Source organism: Electrophorus electricus, chromosome 10, assembly GCF_013358815.1.
Source record: "Electrophorus electricus isolate fEleEle1 chromosome 10, fEleEle1.pri, whole genome shotgun sequence".
NCBI lineage: Eukaryota > Metazoa > Chordata > Actinopteri > Gymnotiformes > Gymnotidae > Electrophorus > Electrophorus electricus.
Genome location: NC_049544.1, coordinates 13,509,088 through 13,525,016, shown reverse-complemented (window position 1 = coordinate 13,525,016; position 15,929 = coordinate 13,509,088). Strand labels below are relative to the sequence as shown.

General features: G+C 40.9%; 1 protein-coding gene across 1 annotated transcript; it reads left to right on the top strand.

Annotated features, from left to right (window-relative positions):
• Positions 1-2,113: 2,113 nt before the first annotated feature.
• On the top strand, positions 2,114-15,757 carry sh3bp5b (SH3-domain binding protein 5b (BTK-associated)). The gene is made up of 9 exons (XM_035531109.1): positions 2,114-2,507; positions 2,998-3,060; positions 4,578-4,706; positions 10,288-10,452; positions 10,543-10,673; positions 11,373-11,415; positions 11,526-11,745; positions 13,407-13,733; positions 14,064-15,757. The coding sequence occupies exons 1-9, from the start codon at positions 2,427-2,429 to the stop codon at positions 14,219-14,221; spliced, it is 1,317 nt and encodes a 438-aa protein (XP_035387002.1). The 5' UTR covers positions 2,114-2,426; the 3' UTR covers positions 14,222-15,757.
• Positions 15,758-15,929: the final 172 nt, after the last annotated feature.

Genomic DNA, 15,929 nt, shown 5'->3' with positions numbered 1-15,929 from the left:
CTCTAGATTGTGAAGAGTGATCAGATGAATTGCAATCAAATGCAAAGTCATTCCTTGCCATGAAAATTAACAATCACAAAAATTACTGCATTCCAGCCACTGCACACTGCATTTCAACCCTGTCACAAAATGACCTGCTAACATCATTTCAGTGATCATCTCGTTAGCTCAGGAAAAAGTGTTAACGAGGACAAGATAGCTGATCAACCATTTATCGGTCATCAAGAAGGAGAGGGGTTCAGTTGCAGTTAAGAAGGCTTCAGCGTATCAAAGAAAGTCAAGAAAGCACCAGGACCGTCTCCTAAAGAGGATGCAGCTATAGGATCGTGTCACCACCAGTGCAGAGCTTGCTCATGAATGGCAGTAGGCAGATGTGAGCGCACAGTGAGGCGATTACTTTTGGAGGATGGGTTGGTGTCAAGAAGGGCAGCAAAGAAGCCACCTCTCTCCAAGAAAAACATCAAGACATCTAGAACAGACTGATATTTTGCAGGAAGTGTAGGAATTTGACTACAGAGGACTGGGTAAAGTTACTTTCTCTGATGAAGACACCTTCAGACTGTTTGGGACATCTGGACAAATGATTGGAGAAGAAAAGGTGAGCGCTACCATGGGTCCTGTGACCATTCATGTGTGGGGTTGCATCTAATCCAAGGGAGTGGGTTTGCTCAAAATTTTGCCTAAGAACACTCAAAACATCCCCCAAGAGCAACTTCTCCCAATGATCCAGGAGCAATTTGGTGATGAACAATGCTTTTTCCAGCATGACAGATCACCATGTCACAAGGCTAAAGTGATAACCAAGTGGCTCGGTGAACAAAATTTGTGAAATTTTGGGTCCATGGCCAAAGATCTCAATCCCAGCGAGAGCCTGTGGTCAATCCTCAAAAAGAGGGTGGACAAACAACACAGAACTGAACAACTCCAAGGACTGAGTTGCCATCAGTCAAGATTTTGCACAGAAGCTGATATCCAGCATGCCAAGGTGAATTGTACAAGTCTTTAAAAAGAAGGGTCAACACTGTAAATATTAAGTCTTTGCTTAAACTGGATGGTTTTTTTGTCAATAAAAAGTTTTGTTGTTTTTAAACCTATGAAATGCTTGTAACTGTACTTCACTATACCATATAAACATCTGACAAAACTGAGGCAGTAAAGTTTTTGAAAACCAAAATTTGTGTCAGTCTCAACTTTTGGCTACGACTGTACACTTAGGTCCTCTGATGTTTATCTTCTCTCCATCCCTAAATTCATATCGGTCTCTGCGGGGGGCGGATCTTTCAGTGTTATGGCCCCAAAACTACAGAACACACTACCACAATCTCTCCTTCTCTGCTCTTCACTTTTCTCTTTTAAAGCTGAATTTAAAACATAAATTCATAAAACATAAACCTTTTTCTCCATATTTTTGATCACCTTCCTTCGGTAAACAGTTGTGCTTTTTATCTTCTTCCATGTATTGTTTTAAAGCGACCTTGAGTACGAGAGGCGCTATATAAATTGAACATTATTATTAAATGATTTAGATATGGAATGCAATACAGATGCATGATTAAAATGCATTTATATTGTTTAAAGAGAATTACTGCACCTATACTTCCATACAAAGTAGTCTTCCACAGTTTATGGAAAAAGCCAGCATTTTAGGTGTGTCAGGGAAACATGGTTTCCTGTCATTTCTGAAAAGAGCGTGGACTGTTGTATAACAGTTCTGTCATTAGTAAGTGTCCTTCATGTTTTCCTTCTTTCAACAGATGCTAGAAGTGGTTGCGAAATGGGGGCTTTGCGTCATTAATTAATTATGATAAATACAGCCTAATTTCACAATTTGAGCACTCAGTGTGGTCGCTTAGAAATAAATCGCTTAGAGCTCAACTAAAGATTTTTCCAAGATCTTTTTTTTCCTAGTTTTTTTTTTTTTAATTATTATTCTGAAAGACACTGTTTTTATAATTTAATTAATATGAAAGCGCAGTGTAACTCGGTCAACCGTTGGCATTTACAGAGCTAAATTACAGCGCCGATGGTGATTCTCCACATAAAATACATTTTAGATTAGGACTAGGTCTGGTGCATGTGGCTTATTTTACTACTGGGTAAACCAGCCTTGTGTGACATGAGAAGGGGGCGGGTGCCATGTTCTACAGTGCAGTCGCAGTTCGGCCACGGCTCTTCGAGAAAGCGTACGCATTATGCAGAGCTCAGTTAAATATATTTGTATAGATTGTTCCGCATTGTTACAAGAAGAACGCGTGGAGTGTTTTTGTGTTCGTGACTTCGTCTCATCATTCAGACTGAAAAGATTACAAGACGTAGGCGAATAAGGTAAACAATTTGTCGTGACTCAATCTGTTGTTTAGGGCACAGGAGAGCCCATTGTTTGGTACTACGCGCATCAAAGGGGCTCAGGAAATTGTTTACTCACTATGGATAATACAGATAAGGAAAATAGGTCAGACGAGGAATACGAATCAGGCGAAGAGGAAGAGGTTGACCCAAGGATTCAGGTAAGCCAAGCTACTGGGTGTCCTTTCGTTTTATTTTAAACTATATTGTTCCTTATTTTTGTTTATGAATCTTTATTTTTAAAAAGAAAGAAAGAAATTATGGGGCGGGGGCCTACAAAAGCAATATATGAAATTAATTAGGTTTGACTGATTTGTAAGACCCTAGAAAAATCGAGGACATGTGCTGGGAAATTGCAATCGCGATGTCTGATATGAGAATTTTGTAAATTCCACTATTTGCTCGCAAGCGGCTGCTATTTGTTTCATGAAAGAACAGTGACTGTAGTCTATGCTACCTGAACTGACGGTTATAACACTTGAACCTGAAAGCTAGAGGCACTCCAGTCATTTTTATGAAGGCTTTACCGGCCTGTTCCAAGTATGTATACCCGCTCAGAAATGGCCATTCATTTTAAGTGAATGTTAAAAGCGGTTGTCTGTCTGTGTATTTATTGGTTCTTACTATAAATTCTATATTCTTTGATAATAGGGGGAGCTTGAGAAATTGAATCAGTCCACAGATGATATCAACAGATGTGAGACAGAGCTGGAGGTATGTTCACATATTCTAATGCACCGGTAAACACTTTTACAGTGACGGGTGTGTTTATACATTTTATATATTGTTTTCTTGAAGTCAGTCTTTATAACCATTTTGTTTCTTAGTTTATGCTTCTCAAGACACTAATCGGTTCATCCACATTGAGCTGCCATAAATCTTTGACTACAGTAATCTGCATGTTTAGTTTCTGTACCTTGCCCAGACCTTACAGGGAGGAGAAAAAAAAACAACTAAAATAAATAAATAACTGTAATGGTGGGGAGCCGAGTTTGATCCATTGTATAGTCCATGTGATGAATTTCCCTTGTTCAGGGGTATAAAATCAGGCGATTCTCTACATGTGGTTTTCACATCCTTGTGCAGATCTGCCAGACTGAAATAGTCCACCATAGGTCTCACATCCTCTTCAAGTGCTCACAGCACTCTGTCAGTGCAGTTTGACTTGGCACACAGGCATTCATAACTAACTGCCTCAGATCTCGGTCTGTGACTGGTCATGCCAGTTTTCATTGGTCTACAATTGTGGCATTGTTACCAGGTCAAGTATAGAGTCCCTCAGTGTTTAAGATCATCTTATTAAAAATAAAATCCCAACTTGGATCTTACTTTTCACCAAATGCATTGAATATTTAATATCCAGCTATAAAGCTGCTTGGGTTAATTTTTTAATCTGCCTGCAGACTAAGATCAAAATATTAGCGGTCCTGTACCCAGTCAAAGTCCACTGCCATTTGATGCCAACTAAAGTAATTGCTTTAAACCTGTTTCAGCCCTGCAGAGCTGTAGGTAAAACTCAGTATCAGCCATGACTGTAAATCAGTGCAAATGTCCCCACTGGGCACGCTGGGGAGAAAAGAACTAAAGAAACAGTGCTGTATGTAGTTGGTTGTGCTGGCACTTGTCTGCCTCAGTCCACCAGACTAGGTCTTGGCTGTTGCCTGTATGATGCGTGCCATAACCTGCCTGTGTTTGCAGCTTTGCTTGCTCTGGTCAGGCTGCATGTAGACATCTTTCTTGGTATGTCATTACTATAACTAAAAAGAATGGTCCTGATGATGGTGAATGTGATCACAGTACTGGCTTCACCTATGAGACGGAGTCATCTCCACTGTTGTCATTCAGAACTTTGTCTGGACACTGTCATAAGTGTAAAGAATTTTGGTTTAAAGTGATGGACTTTTAAAATCATTAGATGTTAACAAAATGAATGGCCCACTGTTTGTTTATAGTGAAAATTATCCTTTTTTTTCTCCTTGTACAATTCTCAGAAGAACATTTGCCATTTTTTTAGTGAGCTGTTTAAAGGTGAGGTCAGATTACTAATCTAAATGGGAAATGCACATGTAGGTTTGACTCACTACATTTCATCATGTGTTCATTTTAGAACTGCGGTTTGAATGAATTGAATGGCTGCATCTTAAGTCCTGTTTTACTGTTCCAAGCAAACTTGATTTTTAATATGCGGTTGTATAAGGTACATGTGTAATGGGTGGTGCTGTGACTCTCAGGATGCGAGGCAGAGGTTCCGCTCAGTGCTGGTTGAGGCCACCGTGAAACTGGATGACCTGGTGAAAAAGATTGGTAAGGCGGTGGAAGAGTCCAAACCATACTGGGAGGCACGGCGGGTGGCCCGACAGGTAAGGCCCCCTCAGCCCCACTACAGCTTGACTCACAGCAGTAATGGACGTTCTCTGACCAGAACATGATCCTTCTTGCATGTTACATGAGTTCAGTTGTTGAACAGTTTTCATTCTATCACATGTCGTCTCCTACCATTGTTAACTTGCTGACAGGTACATTCACTCACATTTTATATTGGGTCAGGACAGAAGATTCTTCGATGTATGTGTTTTCTGGTTGTATTGGGGAAAGTAAACCTGCAATTTCTCTTTCACTGCTGATTTCTACAAATAAAGGTTTGTAATGCCACAGGCTTTTTAAAATGTGCAGTTTGGTAGTATTTAGCAAACTTTTAACTGAAAAAATATGTATGCAGGCCAATGTAGTTTAAATCCATGGTCTCCGTGGATGCTTGAAGGACGCTTTTCTTTTTTGCCGGTCCAACTATTTCACTGAGAAAGCATCAACTCTTTTGGGCTTTTCCTCAGCAGCAAAGAGGAGCAAAGTGCACAGAGAGGTAAACATGCTTATCAGGGGCAACCAACAGCATTTGTAAAGAAGAACAATCAATTAAATTAATAAGGTACTTCATTATAAAAAGATAGTAGACTAAACTTTGTATTCAAGGTAATGTGCCCATTTCTCTTTCAGTACAGAGTGGTGTAGGAACCAGTGTAGCTTGGATCTGGTATAATGAAGGATATGCTTGGGTACATTTGTATATATCAAAGTATTTGTATATACAGAACGTATGGGCATGTTCTGTGCCATCTGGGCATTCATTAGAGAAGAAGACGAGAAGAAGTAGTACTGTCTTAAGAGAACTTACTAACCAGTTGTGTACCTGTTCTGCTATTAGGAATCTCAAGCACCAGCTTGTTGGACAAGTTATTTTACTTGTACTGCTTTGGTTTACGTTTAATGATGTAGTTGCCTTGAATTGGGGGGAAAGATGTTTTGTTGAGCTGAAAAAAGTCTGTTTACCAGGCATGCAATATATAACAGAATGAAAATCAGAATTCTTCTGTTTCTGGAAGGGCATTGGTTTGGAGCTTCACATTTCAAGTTAATTACAGTAATGATCTTTAGAACACTGAATTTTGTTTGTTTTGATTTTGGCTTTTGTTTTTAATTCTGCAGTTATCATCACTGACAGACCATTGACACTGCAATTTAGTCCATGACTAGATTTTTATCCATGTCTGGAAAACCAGCCCTTGGTGTCAATAGCTTGGGCAGAGCTCCTAATAGTAACCTGATGTGATTGAAGTGTTCTTATGTCCAATAGAGAATGTGCTGATTGGAAACCAGGAGGATGTACAGATATTGCGGTGGTGCCTTTGTAAGGCGATTGGACAGAGGCCAATCTCCTTAATCGTGTGGAAAACCCAAACACATTACTCATAGCTCTGGCAGGGTGGTCTCCATTGGGTTTAGACCTTATGAATTGATTCTGGTGTTGGTTTTAAAAAAAAAAATGAGAGAAGTCAAGATGACATCTGTTATAGCCATACTGTAATATCTTCCTGACTCTTTCTGGTTATGTTATTCTCTTGCTTTCTTTCATTTACAGTGTTCTCTCTCTTTCCCCCTCTTCTTGCAGTGTATTTCTTTCTTGCATTTTCTCTGTACCATTCCTCCCTAGATTGAGAGGATTGGGAGGAACAGTTGACTGCACACCTTTTGGTACAGCTTTATTCCTTGAGCTTTCCTTTTTTCTCTGAACAGTTATAGGTTCTTCCTTATTTGAACTCATTATAACTGAGATTGGTTGTACTTCTGCTTCAGAATTGGCACTGTTTCACTTTTCTTCAGTTTTGACTTACTGCATGGGAAATACTAAACACCAATGCTTGTGTGAGCAGCCTAAGGGAAAGAATGTCATTCACAATCATGGAGGTGGTTGTGATGCTTAGTTTGGATGTTGCAAGTGATCAGTGTCAGATGGGACCCGTGAGGCTCAGTGGGAGAAGCTCTGAAAAGCTCTCCCCATCAGTATTCTTTTTGGCCCATCTCTATGACCTCCCACAGAAAGGTGTTCAGGTATATATGGTTATAGCTCTACTTGTGCATTAGTCAATATGGTTTAGTGCTGCTTGTTCATTAGCCAGGCCTGTAAGGATTATATCACAGCATGTAATCAGTCCATAATGATGGTGATGGATGTTTTTCAGTTCAACTTTTTCATTACACCAATACAGGGCTGTCCAGAACAGTATAATGAATACTGTGGTAATGTACCTTTTTTATAGCATCATCCTCACAATGATATTCACCCAAGATTGTTTACTGTAAAAGTCACACAATTGATTGTTCATGGTCCTTTCAACAGTGCAGGATGCAGAAGATTGCTAAGCTTATTTTGGCACTGAGGTTAATAAATGTATTAATTTTTCAGATTAATTTGCAACGGCATTTTCAGAATAATTAAATCTTGAGCATCTCACTCCCTGTCTCATCTTTCTAACCTATTATATGGGTCTGTTCCCTTTGTTGGATGCCCAAGGACCTTATAATAATTTTCTATAGTGCTATATTATTGAACTGTGTGTAAAAGCCATATGGAAAGTCTCTGATCGCAATAAATCTTCAGTGTGTGTACAGTGTTCATGAGATGAATGTTGGCTGGCTGAGCTGTACAGGGCAAAGCTACTGTGAAGGAGACAGCCAAGGTGATGGCAGTCTGTTGAAAGCCTCCATCTTTCTCTTGGGGAAGTTGGGCAGCTCTTTTGCTCTGTTGGATGCCGTTATGCAAGTGCTTCTGTGGCCAGGCAGCCTCATCATGTTTAATAGTGACTTGGTAGGGCTCGAACCAAGCTGATTTTAGATCTCATATCCCCCTTTTCTAATGAATGATAAAATAACAACGCTGGAATTCAAACCTTAATTCCAGCTAAAAGGAGCTTTTGTCGGCAGACCCAAGCATTGCAGATGCAGCATTTTTGTTCTGCCTTGCTCCGTTTCTTTGTGCCAAACAATATGCCATATGATTGTAATGCAAGTCCAAATTACGTTTGATCTATGCTCAAACAGTTCACATTAAAGGCAAACAAGTCTAGTATGAAAATAAATCTACCCTTATGTCTGTATCTCATCTGTCCCTTAAACCTTCAAGCTTCAGTGGCCCTTATACTGCATTTTTGCCAGTTGTAGCCCAATATTGCCCTTGTTTTGATGAGGACAGCTTCACATGTTGTAAATTATTCATCTGTCAAAACCCGATGACTGGAGATCTGTTTTTATTTTAATTAGTTTGTGTGGTTTGTGCTATTAGCAAATATGGTCCACAATCAGACAATGCCCCAGCGGTGCTGGAATGTGAGAGGTGAAAAAAATCTTCTGAGAAGTGAACTTTGGGATAAAGCAGATAGTGTGAATTACCTCATGTGGGAGAAGGTTGAGGAACATGTGCTTGGAATATGGGCCAATAGAGAAACACAAACCACTGTTTCAACTGGGTCATGCTGTGTCCCAGGCATCCTGAAGGATATCTCATTGTGAGCAGCTTTTTTGAGAAATCGTAGGCCAAATGTAGCAACACCCTTGTTTTGTCGGTGTGTAATGAAACCTCAAATCGGTACCAATCACGCTAAAGAGCAGAATGTACCGATTCAGCGTGCTGTCATCTAATAAAAAAGTTCCCTCATCTCTCACTCCCTTAAAACAGGCACACTAGGCCCAATAAAGTTAATGATGCACTATCTTAAGTCATGTAGCTTTCACTTGGAGCTGGGCCAATAGCAGATGTCAAATTGCTGTTCCATACCCTCAGAGATGTGCTTTACTGCAAAAGGCCTCAAATATGGTTGCTTTGCATGGAGTTGGAATAATTTATTAGAGCTATTGTCTGAATATTTGGTACTCAATTAATTGAGTTCTTTCAGATAATCTCTGATCATAATGAAACACTGCCTCCTTATTTTCAAAGAGTAGAACTCAAATATTCCTGTTTTGATGAGTGCTAATGAGCACAGTGAATCTTTAATGCAACTCTGATTCTTCCTTTTTTGTGTATTTGTCTTGAACCAGCATGAAACATGGAAAAAAAAACTGATTATGGCGTGTAGTCAGGCTGTACACTAGACAAATGGATGTAGTGTTTATGGCCGTCTGCCCTTAGTGCATCAGTGTACTTCAAATTATTTTTAAAAAGTATTGCTAGTTGATTACATTTTTAAAAAAATTCTTCTATTATTTTATTCTATTCATCTATGAAATGTAGCACAGTCACCTATCTGCGGAAATGTACGATCACAGCATCTACTTTGAACTGTGAACTAAAACTACCAAGAGCAGGTCAGAGATGAAGATGAACAGAGGCAGAGGGAAAGTGCAAGAAATGTGATGTCAGAATGGCTAAAGGACTGATGAAGGAAAAGTGATTGGAAAATAGCATATTCATATTTATCTGAGAAATAATTCCTCAGGGAAATGTGTTAATTTTTCCATTCTAGATACAGTCAGCTACAATGCAAAATTGAGGCTCTGAATTTGTTCCATGTATAAATGGTCTGAAATATTGGTGTCTTTTGAATTCCTTGAAATTGATATTTTAGTCAGTGAGGAACCCCCTAAGGCCATTTACGCCACATCTCAAAGTAAATCCAGTATATGCATGGTCTCACAAAACAATAGGTCTATATTAGGTCTTATTTATTCAAGCAGTTTTGTTGATTGCATAGTGAAATGATCCCAACCCACAGGCACTGCCTAAGTTGTCTTTAGCACTGTAGACTACCAGCTTCGTTTGGTTAAAGCATGTCCACATTTAGTTTTGCAGTGCTCCATTCATATTGGTATCTAGGGTATATTGAAGAAGTGAGTTATGAGTTATGTTGGAGAAGTGGTTTTGTATGAGGAACAAGAGAGTAAATGGTCTACCCTACTGTATTTTTTGTATTTAATGACATACAAATCTTCACTATATCTATAGTATATCTACCAGTTCTACCTGAGCATATCTACCATAGCTACCTGAGCTGTTAACAGGAGATTTGCATAGGCACTATGGATAAGATTTGACCAGCTGAACTTAACTTGTCAGTGTTTTGTTCTATTTTGATCCAAACTGGTCTCGGGGATAAAACCTGCTCCATCATCTTAAGTTTAAAGAAGCCTACTAGCTTAATGATTCTTTAGAAACATGAATGTTTGAACTGTTTTTCAGAAATGTAAAAAGGGATATAAACTTATGTATAGAACTTATCCAAAAAGAAAGGGAAGCAGGACAGTGCTCAAGTTGATATACCAGAAGCTGATAGCAGTGGAGAGAAAATCTAATTTCATGCTCCATAAGGAAGAGTATTTCAAAATCACTGCACTGCCATTTATATAATATAATGCTTATTTGGTCTGTAAGAATTTTCTGCAGGTGATTTGCTTAAAAAAATTAATTGTCCAATTATGTTGGGGCAGTTTCTGCCTGGGTTAAATGAAATCTGGCTGAAATGTGGGCTAGCCAGCTGGTCCCACAGCAGGAATACCTCACTCCTCCAATCAGGTAGAGGTTAGTGATTGTGAGGGAGTCTGGCAGTATCTCCTGGCATCATACCACTGCTGACTTCTAGCTGATGGAGCTGCACTCTACCTACTCCCCAGGCTCAGCTGGAGGCACAGAGGGCCACACAAGACTTCCAGAGGGCCACAGAGGTGCTCCGTGCTGCAAAGGAGACCATCGCCCTGGCTGAACAGAGGCTACTGGAGGAGGACAAGCGTCAGTTCGACTCTGCCTGGCAGGAGATGCTCAACCACGCCACCCAGAGGGTGAGTGAAGTGGACCTCCCCCTTTGGTTGGAGTTCGGGGATTGCGGTGGTGAGGTTCACTGATTGTAAAACGTGCCCTGCATTTTGAAGGTGATGGAGGCAGAGCATACGAAGACATGCAGCGAGTTGCTACACAAGAAGACTGCGGCCAGGTACAACACCGCCATGAACCGCATGAAGCAGCTGGAGAAGAAGCTCAAGCGCACCATCAGCAAGTCCAAGTGAGCGTTGTCCACATGGCATGCTTAAATATTTAAAGTTCCCAGAGCAGTGAGCCAGCAGAGGCTTTGATGCTGACCGTGCTTTCGTGCTGTGAGCTGCTATTTGGTTCCCACCCTGGAGCTGTGGCTTTGATTTCAGCCCTCACCTCAAAATCCAGACGGCACAATATTGTCTGTGTACATAAATTTAGCACTGTGAAATCAGCCCTCCATCATGCGAGATGTCATCATTCTTTTTCTTTTTTTTTGTTTTTTTTTTTGTTTTCTACTGAACCACATGGTGTATAGAGATAAATAATTGAGGTAGTAATTCAAAACATGCATTTGTGTGTGTTTGGGAGATGGTTAAAGGTTGCTAATAACAGCCTTACATTTATCATAACCATAAGGTTTCTGCTTGGAGTCTATTTTCCTGGACTCACATGAATGACATGCAAGCTGTCTGCTGACAGAGCATGGCATGTAGTCTCTCCTCACCCACAACATAACCGTGTGGACAAAAGGAGCAGCCATGTGCAGAACCAGTCTGTTTCAGCTACAGCCTGGCACTGCAGGGCAGGGAGATAGGAGGGCAGTCCTACTCCCCAACGCTCATCAAACCTGGCAGGGAACAGCAAGTGGATGCTATGGTAATAATGTATGGTTCTATTGATGGTTACTTCTTTCTCTCACCCCTCTCTCTCACTTTTTTTTTCTCAGGCCCTATTTTGAACTGAAGGCAAAATACTACTTGCAGCTTGAGGTAACTTTGTAAATATTAAGGAATAACCCACATTCAGTGGTACCTCCTGCTACACCTACATATGTGGTGTTTACTGGATTGATCTACATTTGCGCCCCCCCCCCCCCCAGCAACTAAAAAAGAATGTGGATGAGCTGCAGACCAAGCTGACGCAAGCTAAAGGGGAGTATAAGACGGCTCTGAAAAATTTGGAGATGATCTCAGATGAGATCCATGAGCGACGGCGCTCCTCGGCCATGGGGCCAAGGGAGAGGGGAGTCGGGGCAGAGGGTGACTGCCTCGGTGGAGATGACCTCACAAGTTTCAAAATGGAATCAGATGGCATCTCCTGTGAGTATACTCTAATAGCTGAAGGTGTAACCTCAAATTAGCTTTACAGTAGGTCATAGTTTTCTTTTTTCCCCTCATCAATAAACCTGTGGTTAAATATGCATGAAACAAAAATTAGTAGGTTGGATTGCTTGTTTTTAAATCATAAGCTGAAGTGATGTGGTGTTGGATAGTAGTGACAAGTATTGATGCTATGGGGATATAATGATGCAGTTATTTTCAAGTCATACTCAAGTCTGGATGTTAACTAAATTTATCACCAGAATTGGTAATAACTTGTAACTAATTTAGTAGTTTTGATTGGCCACTTTGCATACCTGACTCCTACATAAATGGATGCTGAACAATCTGTAGTAGTTGGGTTTCAAGGACTATAGTTTGAATACCTCCATAATACTGTATGTGCTCATTCACTTGTGGCTATTGCTAATACAGTGGTGCTTAAGTTTGTGAACCCATTAGATGTTTCTATATTTCTGCATAAATTTTACCTAAAACTTAATCAGATTGTCACACAAGACCAAGATGTAAATAGAGAAGCAGCTTGAACAGATGAGACAAATATTAGACTTATTTATTTTGGAGAATGATCCAATATTACATATTTGTGTGGAAAAATGTGAACCTTTGTTTTCATTATCTGGTGTGATGGTCCCAGTATGTGGCATGCTGATTAGTAGTGCACATTGTCTTGAAGGAATTTTAGCCCATTCCTCTATACAAAATAGTTTAAACTCTTATATTGGTTGGTTTCCTCCCATTAATGTCATGTCCTTCCATGAATTAAGGTCAGGACTTTGACTTGGCCATTCCAAAACCTTAACTTTTGTTCTTCTTTAAGCACACAATTCATTCTACCTAAGAATGATTAGTTTTCTTGTTGCAGGACCCACATTCTCTTGAGATTTAGCTCACAGACAGATGGACTGACATTTTCCTTTAGGATCAATGATGCTGGCCCGGATGCAGCAAAACTTCTATATGAAGTTATACTTCTAAAAATGTATATATGAGCTGGTGGATGAGAGACAGACAAGTCCTGGGCTCTGAACAGAACCCAGGGGATAACCCAGTGAGGACATCCGTCTCCAGTACCAAAGTTGTGGCTGAAGTGCTGTTACCCTTGGCTGGACTGCTGCTCTGCTTTAATGAGATGTTTATGGGAATGCCGGTCACCATGGCAACAAAGAGACTTTTTTTTAATTTTTAGTTGCACTAGAACATCTGTGAACATCAACATATGGGTGCTGATTTTTTTAGATTTTCAGTAGTTTGTTTGGACAAGTTTGCATTGTTCCTTTCATTGCTAAGAAGTAATGGGAGATTTTGTAACTGGTTTTGCTTTAATTAGGAGGCTGTTCATTTGTGTACAGTAAGGATGGTGGGGGTAGTGAAGGGTCTTCACCAGTGTCAGCAAGAAAAGGCTGATTAGTGCCTTTGGCATGCAGTCTGAGGGCAGTCAAAGGGCCTGCTTTTAGGAGCACTGCACTGTTTGTGTTGCTCAATAACAACTTCCTTATGGTATAATGACATTGCTATATATGTGGCAACAATGTCAGTTATCTACTAGAAAAGACTTAATAGAAGCTTGTGCCTGTTTTGTTCGTGCCAGACAAAGTGCAGGTTAAGTTCTCCCTCTGCTATGGTCTGTCTCGCTGCAGTGGGGTCGGAGTTGTTTGAAGATGAGAACTGCAGCGCCATGTCGGAGGTGGACTCTGAGACCCAGTCTACCTGCAGTCATGGCTCTGTAGGCAGCAGCCCACTGGAGCTGCTTTGCCCCTTTTCTTCTTCTTCCTCCTCCTCCTATTCCTCCTCTTCCTCCTCCGTTCCCTCACCACCATCGTGCTCCCCTCCCCGCACGGTGCGGCCCTGCAGTCTGGAGCTGCTCAGCACAGGATCCCTCTCGGACTTCGCCCTGATTTCACCCATTCTGGGACCCCGGAGTGAGTGCAGTGGAGCCTCCTCACCAGAGTGCGACCTGGAGAGAGGTGAGATGCACTCAACAAAGCGTGAGTGGGGGTATGTGTGTGTCAACTCTTGTGCACCATACTGTCCAGTATTTTGAAAATGGATTTGGTCATTTGTCCTGGTTTCCTGTCCTGCTTGCACCTGTGTCTGAGGAAGGACTGTTTATGGAAAAAAACTAATTGACACCGTCAGGTGCACAATACCAGATTAAGCAGAACTGGAGCTGAAGGCTTTACACTTTGTACAGAGAACACACATTTTAGATTTTATGCCCTTCTCTGAAACTCATTAAATGCCTCAAATTGGAACACATTTAACATGCATGTTTGTGTGTGCACTTGCGAGACTAGGTGACCGAGCAGAGGGTGCTGAGGCTGAGATCAACAACGCTCTCAATAACAACAGTAGCATCAGTAGCATGAAGAGTCGTTTCCGTCTCCTGACCCTAAAACGCGGACAGATGGACAACACCAAAGACCTCAGACACAAGGCCTTCAGTATGGCCTAAAGTCCTCCCAGCACATGCTTGCTTAATGGGGAGCCGTTACCCCAACCCCACAGTCTTTCCACCCACATGCTATGACATGCTGGCATTGGCAGCTGCCCATCTCTCCCTCATCCATGAATTCTGCACTGTTAATTTTGCCAAGGCTCTTTAGCATGCTCTGGTGGTTCAGGGAAAGCAATCGCGCTAGATCATACTGACTTTTAAGAGAAAGGGATTCTTTGGAATGGCCTGCTGAAAACTTGCTGAGATCATCCCTGTTTCTATAGAGTAATACTGACCTCTGCAAGTAGCCAAGAGATATGAAAGGCCTTTGCAAATTTAAAGATTATATATTAGACAGAGCAGTGATATGAATGTTTGGGGGAGGTGTTTTTGTTTTGTTTAAATGAGAATCTTTTGCAAAAATACCTGATGGAAAGAGTTAAAGAGCTGAGGAAAAAATGAAGTGATGGCTGGTAAATTCACGTGACATTAACAGACTTTCCCCACTGTTTTTCATTTTCAATGTAGCAAAGTCATGGTACTGTAAATAGCAGACCATTAATCCTTCAGTAAAATAAATGCAGACTGTGCTTTGGCTTGGGCCTGTAGCACTGCAGAGACCTCGCCGCCATGAGTCAACACAATGAAGCCGTCTCAGAACAACACTTCCATATTCAAGAGGATTCAAAAAGCACTACAACTTCAATAGCCAGGTGAAAAGAGCAAGCTGAGTTGGACCTCATCTACAGACATGCAGTAACTGCTTTCACCTCGTCATACATGACCTTCCTCCATCCCTTCCCTGCCACACCACATGGGCTAATCATGGGCTTTACAATACACCAGGACAGTATGCATGATGCCGTTTGTCTCTGGAAAAATGGACTGTCAACATTTTTGGTAACTTTTCGTAGGAAAAAGGAGCAATAGATGAAGATGCCTTGTGCCTTCCAGCTCTCTTTACAGGAATGTTTGGAGAATGGATCATAATGGTGTATCACATTATGTAGCCTAGTTTAATGCTGTCTGTTAACTGTAATTGTGCTATGCTGAGATCAGCTAGAGGTTGTGAATCGTTTGCGAAAGAACTGTGCCTCAACCCCCATTACCCCTTTAGCTAGGGCACATTTCCCAAAGCATGATTCTTCTTGGAGCTGGGTAACCTAGCTCAGCCTTATCTGTCCAGCAGCAAAAGTAAGCAACAGTCACATTAGACAGTTTTGACTATTATGACTTGTCTTATGTAGTATAGAATAGGGAATTAACATGTTAGGATATGACTATTTTTTAAAGTAAAATGCACAAAGAGTGATCAAACATTACAGTAGCAGCTACTAGATATAGAGGCACCAGACAATACTTCAGTTCCACTCAGTAGACTAGGCTGTACAGTCTATGTAAAACTTTGTATTGATTTCCCCCTTTGTATTTGTGTTTTTGTTGTGCTGTGTATGTAGTGGGGGAAGACAAACCATTTCAATGTGTCTTATTTTTTCTTGACTTTCTGCTTGTCATTGTTTCAGGACTTAAATAAATACTTCCTGCTTGTTGCAACATCTTTGTTCCACACTTTTCTTCTATCAGCCAGTTCTAGTTAAGGCCAAAACTGAGGGTTTCCTAACTCTTTAGAGTGGTCTATATTCTGGACTGAAAAACTGCCATGCTACAAAATGTTGCTGATAAGACCATGAAAGTGATAAACAACTCTTGCCAGGGCACAGGCAAA